The 6,252-nt window shown below is 38.4% G+C and overlaps 1 protein-coding gene across 2 annotated transcripts in view; it reads right to left on the reverse strand.

Moving 5' to 3' along the window:
* Positions 1-6,218, reverse strand: part of Cep76 (centrosomal protein 76) — a 32,040-nt gene extending 25,822 nt beyond the window's left edge. For both annotated transcript variants that reach the window (XM_047527030.1, XM_047527029.1), the window contains exons 1-6: positions 6,043-6,218; positions 5,423-5,578; positions 4,274-4,349; positions 3,433-3,657; positions 2,145-2,330; positions 436-533 (exon numbers count right to left, since the gene is read on the reverse strand). In XM_047527030.1, the coding sequence (XP_047382986.1) occupies positions 436-533; positions 2,145-2,330; positions 3,433-3,657; positions 4,274-4,349; positions 5,423-5,578; positions 6,043-6,105 (804 nt within the window). In that variant the 5' untranslated portion in view covers positions 6,106-6,218. The remainder of the gene's footprint in view (positions 1-435; positions 534-2,144; positions 2,331-3,432; positions 3,658-4,273; positions 4,350-5,422; positions 5,579-6,042) is intronic.
* Between the last annotated feature and the right edge of the window lie 34 nt (positions 6,219-6,252).

Raw genomic sequence — 6,252 nt, forward strand, 5'->3', positions numbered from 1 at the left:
GAGAAACCTGCTGGTTTCAAGTACCAAGAAGAAAGTGGCTCCTCAGAGACCTGACAGCAGAAGCAGGGAAGAAAGCCTCTCCAAACTTGCCAAAAGTGCCAACCGCTGAGCACAGAACAGAAACAACAAGACACCGATCTCTCAATAAACGTCTACAAAATGAACACAAACCCCACCCCACTGAGGTACTCCTTTATCTCCTTCAGTTCTGTAATTCTTATGTTGAAATTCTGCTCATTTCAAATATTCACTGCATTTACCAAAGCAGACCACAGATTTCCCTAGAAAAACAATCTTGTCATTTTCTCAATCTTTTTTAACCTTTGAATACTAATTTAAAAATACATGGCAATTTCAAAAAGGGAGTACTTTCTAGGATCAACAGGTAAACATATTACAATGAAAACAAATATACAAAGAGAAACCAGGAATTACCTGTGTATTCACCACTTCTTGAGATAACGTCTGATTGAGTGGTGGATACATTTCAAGTTTTATATTTAAAATTCCCACAGAAACTTTTGATTCTGTGCCTATAAACATAAATAAAGATTTAGAACTTGGCAAGTTTCAGTACTATGTATAGTCAACCAAAGTGTAACCAGAATAACTTAGCTTGGTGTTTTCCACTTAAATGGAATTAATATTCAAGATTTCCTTTACCATTCACATTAAAAAATGAACAAAATCAGTTTTTATTTTTTACAAAGCATTTGTCTAGTTAGAAGAAGATTAACTTCTAATCACATTTTAAGAAATTTTTCTGATCTAATAGATTAGGGATTCTTAACTTTTAATCTTTATTAAATGCATCTCACCAACCAGACTTACACTAAACACAAAATCAATGCAACTGTTAATACCTCATTCTGTCTCCATGAATAAAAACATCAGAAAGCATTTTGTTTTCTTTGACATGTAGAATAATTCTTTTACCCTTTCTTATTATCACATCACACATGAATACAAATTTTCAATCTATGTCTAGACTTGAAGAATTAGAAAACACATGTATTTCATACCCAAAGTATTTAATATTGCTTCAGTAAATCAGCATATGCTTGATTCCAGATCATTACTGTGATTATCATGTTAGGCCTATTTTTGAAGACAAATACCTGGGAATTTTTTAAAAAAAAATTCCTGCATAAAGAACACCTTTTTTCTCTTCTTTTTACTTAAGGAAAAACATTCTAGGTCTGATTTAAAAACCAAACCATTACTAAAGCTATGCTATGCATTGGCCAGGTTTAACTCTGTGAAGAAGTTTCAATATCAAAATAATTCCATTTTAAGTCATGCATAAAACATTGGTAGGTTTGGGATTTTGGGTTTTTCCATTTTATTAGCAAACATACATAACAGACAGTATGCAAGATTCCAAGGAGACAATGATAAAGAAGATAGGCATGAACTTTCCCCTCAAGGACTACTAGTTATTAATACTCATACTGAGCAAGTTATCACCTCTTCCAAATCTCACTTGCCCACTGTAAAATGCTGAGAGAAAAATGTACTCCATATTCTTCAGAAATCACTGGTACTGACTAGATGCATTATATTTCAGCATAGGCTGGAGAGGAGTAAGCTTTTTGCACACGCATATTTCTGTAGGCCAAAAATCTTATTTTTCTTTATAGTCTCATACTTATTTGAGCAAATGAAAATCAAAAACCTTCAAAATTTCTATATTCAATTTCCAGAAAAAAAAAAAATTTCTGTAAGTCAAGGGCGACTGACCAGTGCTATACTGGTATTATTTGTCAAGATGTGCCCTAAGATTACAACTGGAATGCTAATGAAATTCTACTTAAGTTGGGCATGGTGGCATACATTTGTAATCCCAGTGGCTCAGGAGGCTGAGGCAGGAGGATTGCAAGTTGGAGACCGCCTCAGCAACTTAGCAAGGCAATAAGAAACTTAGTGACATCCCGTCTCTAAATAAAAAGATATTTTTAAAAAGACCTGGGGATGTGGCCCAAAGGTTAGGCACCCTGGGTTCAACTCCTGTTACCAAATATAAATAAAGAAGTAATTCTCTTTAACAGGCTTCCCTCTTGGCTTATAAGGAATCTCTGAGATATAAATATAAAATGTATTTACAAACTGTGCCTCTAAAAAGTTAAGATTGACACTCATCATACCTACACCCATAAGCTCCACAGTCAGACTGGTTACTCCATTTTCTGAGCCCAAAACTGATCTCCATTCCAGAAAATAGGATGCTACTAAAGTGGTCTCACCAAATATGTCAGTTTTGATTAGCACCATATGAATTGGATCGCTTATTGATAACATTGTTGTTGAATCAGCCATTCTAGTTCCATCGCCTAGCAACATAAGCCAAAAGAGAAAAAATATCACATTACATATTCATTAGGCCAATATAAAAGACAACTTTTACTGACAATTATACTAAATAAGTAACTCATATAAAACCAAAGAGAATAATTTTGTATGTCTTGGAAAAATGGGAATAAGAATACAGTCTGTCATTAACTTCTAAGAGGACTGGCAAAAATGTGATGTCATCCAGTTACTTAATGCATAGACAGTGCGAATTTGTTCTTTAAAGTACATAAAGCAAACACTACGATAAAATGCCATGTCAAACATGGCATCATTAATCCTTAAATTATCTTTACTCTTCTTCTTCAAAAAAAAATTTTTTAAATTATGTTCATGGTGAGAATCTTACTCTTTTCTTTTTTTATTTGTTACTGGGGATTGAACCCAGAGGCAGCACTTTACCACATTATTATTTTGAGACAGGATCTCACCAAGTAGCTGAAGATCTCACTAAGTTGCTGAGACTGGCTTTGACGTTGCAATCTTTCACCTCAGCCTCCTGAGTCTCTGGGATTATAGGCCCCACACTACTGTGTCTGCCTACCTTAATTCTTCAACCTCTAGAAATTATCGCTCTATTATCTACAGAAAAATGAAAGATATGTAATGCCTGGATCTAGAAATTTATCACATTAACGGCCTTTATTAACATTTTTTTACAGGGAAAAACAATTCATGAGTGCATTCTCCATCTTAAAATCTAAACTTATGAAGATATAATTCTACAATTTTACTTACGTATAAAGCTATGTTGACAACTAAAATGTATAAAATACCTTTATAGGCCAGGCATAGTGGCACATACCTGTAATCCCAGCAGCTTGGGAGGCTGAGGCAGGAGGATAGCAAGTTCAAAGCCAGCCTCAGCAATTTAGTAGGGCATTAAGCAATTTAGCAAGACCTGGTCTCTAAATAATACATAAAAAAGGGCTGGGGATGTGGCTCAGTGGTTGAGGGCCCCTGGGTTCAATCTCAGGTACCCCCTACCCCCCAAAAAACCTCTTCTTATAGGGAAAGCTGTAGTTGTTCTGCAATAAAACCTGACAAAGATTTACTCGGTTAAACGTCTTTCTCATTCCTTACCTAAGCTTTCTCTGTGTACTTCAAGTAAAAAGCCATCATGAAAATCCGGTTCGCAGGCACATGGAACAGGTTTAGAACGAAAACGTTGGTTCCGATAATGTAAACATAAAGTAAAAGTTGAACAAACTTGTCCTGGTAAAGGTTCGGGTTCTTGAAGATGTTCCAAGAAAGCTTTTCCACCCAAAACCTGAAGGTAAAGATACCTCCGTGTTGGATCAATATTAGCTGTAAAGTGTAGCAATATATATGAGGAAACTGCCAAATAACTTAGACTGTGATCAAGACATTAGGAAACAATAACATGACTGAAATAAAACCAAGACTAAAAAAAAGAGGGCAACAAATTTACTATAGAGCAGATCATTAGCACTCTGACAAGAGATACGGAATACAATATCCTTTTCTGAATTTACATTCTGGCTACTTCCTCCCAGCAGGAAAGGAATCAGAGCCAAGGTTCCCTGTTCACTGCTTTTTTAGCTGCTTATAAAACATTCCTCTGCCCCATAAACCAATTCATACAGTTATCAACTTAACAAGTATATGTCAAATAATTATGTTACCATTAAAAAAGCAAAGTTGTAATGTTTTTATAAAATATATTAAAACATAAGAAACCAGCATTCCTGGTTTCACATCTACTTGCTACATATGAAATCTGATACACTACATACAAAATGAATCCACGTTTAGACAAACTAACCATAAAATTTTAAGTGTTTCATTTTGGTAAACAAATACTGAATATTTTTCTATCAAATATCAAACACTATAGTGCATTAATACCCATTACTAACCATAACTAAATTAATGTTAAATATATATATGTATATATACATACTTTTTTTCAGTGTTGATTGTTTATCAAAACTAACAGGTTGTTTTGGAGAGGAAGGAAGTTCTTGATCAACATTGTCCTAAAAAGCAGGATAACAAAAATGAAAACAATTAGAAAACAAAAATTATAGTTAAGTAAGAACATGCCAATCATTGAAACCAAAAGTAGGCAGCATAAGACCCCTCCAAAAAAAAAAAAAAGAAAACACAAAACTTTATGTTCCTAGCATAATGAAAATACCTAAAAATATCTGCATAAAAGATGGTAAAACTGGTTATTCCTAAAGTGCAAATTGCCTGCAAGTCTTACCATTCACAGATTGTGAAAAAACAAAATCTTTTTTTTTTTTTTTTTTTTTTGCGGTGCTGGGGATTGAACCCAGGGCCTTGTCTTGCAACTGAGCTATATCCCAGTCCCCCAAAACAAATTCTTAACACTGTAAACAAGGTTAAACTTTCTCTAAACCTTATATAACAGTGGCTTAGGATTCCACCATGAACTGGTTTTAATAAAGTGACATTCATATAGCAGAGGTTTTTAATAGGTCAATTTTTTTTAACAAATGGGTTCATAAACCTCAAAAACCAAAAAAGGATGCTGTACAAAAAGACTTAATTCCCTGCTGTATTATGAAGTCCATTCTATTTTTACATTATACTACCCAGATATTGAGGTCAGTTTCTCATTATTGCCTCATTTTCAAAAGAGGGCCTACTTACTAATGTACCAAGAGGCTATCAACCCGTTTTGACCTATATGTATCAAAAGATTCCAGAACTCTTATGTAGTCTCTTATGTAGTTTTTATTTTCTTTAAAAACTTTCAGAACAGATTTTCTTTAAAATAACAACCTAAAAAAGTTATAAAACAATCTTGGAAAAAAGCACTTTGACTAAAGGGTGTGTACTTATGACTACTTATGTAAAGAAAAACAAAATACTGTTGTGCGGAAAAAGGAATATGATGTATAACTCAAGTTTCATTGATATAAAATGCTATTTGCCATACTCAAAGCTGAAACTAAGCTAACAGTAGAAAGAATGGCTTTAAAGTGATCTTACTAAATAAAGGGAGAGGACCCAAATACAGTCCGTTTGAAGAGTTATGCATGATTAAATACACTTCCAAATTTTTTCCCCTAACATGACTCACAGTAACAAAATTAAGTTCTTTCATCACATCATCAATGATTCCTCGACGTCTAAGGGCTTTTATCAAATCTTCTGTCGATAAATGTTGCTGATCAGGGGCCAACTCTTCCCGTATAGTCTCAGCAAGGATCTCTCTTATTCTGCCGTGGACGTCCATCTACGCAGAAAATTCGAACAGTAACTCTCAACATCACAAAGCAGTCAGGCGCTGCTTCTCCAGCTTCAGGCTTCTAAGACTAACGGTGAGCGACGGGGAGGAGGGCAAACTGCGAGCGCGGGAACCCCGGCCGGCCCTCTCCCCGCGCCCAGCACCAAAGCCAGCCTTCCGGGCGGCGGCAGAGCCACCCAGCCGGAGGCGCTCAGCCCGGAGACCCGCAGGCCAGAGCCGGGCGTCCCTGACCCTCGCCCCGCCCGGGCGGCGGTCGCCGGACCCCAGCCAGAGCTCGGCCGCGAGCGCAGCGCCACGCAGGTGGTTCTCCGGCGCTGGCCGCACCTGCCCGGCGCAGGGGAGGCGCGGAAATGCCAGCGGACCGGCCGCAGACGGGCTCCGCGCCCGCTTCAGATTCGGAGAACGCCCCGGCCGCCCCGCCGCCCCGACCCGCCCGGGCCGCGCGCCGGCACCTTGCTCAGCTGCTGGTGGATGAGCTGCTTCAGCTCCGTCGCCTTCTCCGGAGGCAGCGACATGCTGGCGGCCGGCCCCGGAGCGTCAGTGGCGGCCGCAGCACAAAGCGGCTCAGCCGCCCGCCTCGCGCGGGTCCCGCGGGACGCGACGCCGCGTCAGGCCGACCCGCCGCTGGGCGGGAACCCGGCTGCTGCCGCGCAGCCGCCAAC

Source organism: Sciurus carolinensis, chromosome 15, assembly GCF_902686445.1.
Source record: "Sciurus carolinensis chromosome 15, mSciCar1.2, whole genome shotgun sequence".
Lineage (NCBI taxonomy): Eukaryota > Metazoa > Chordata > Mammalia > Rodentia > Sciuridae > Sciurus > Sciurus carolinensis.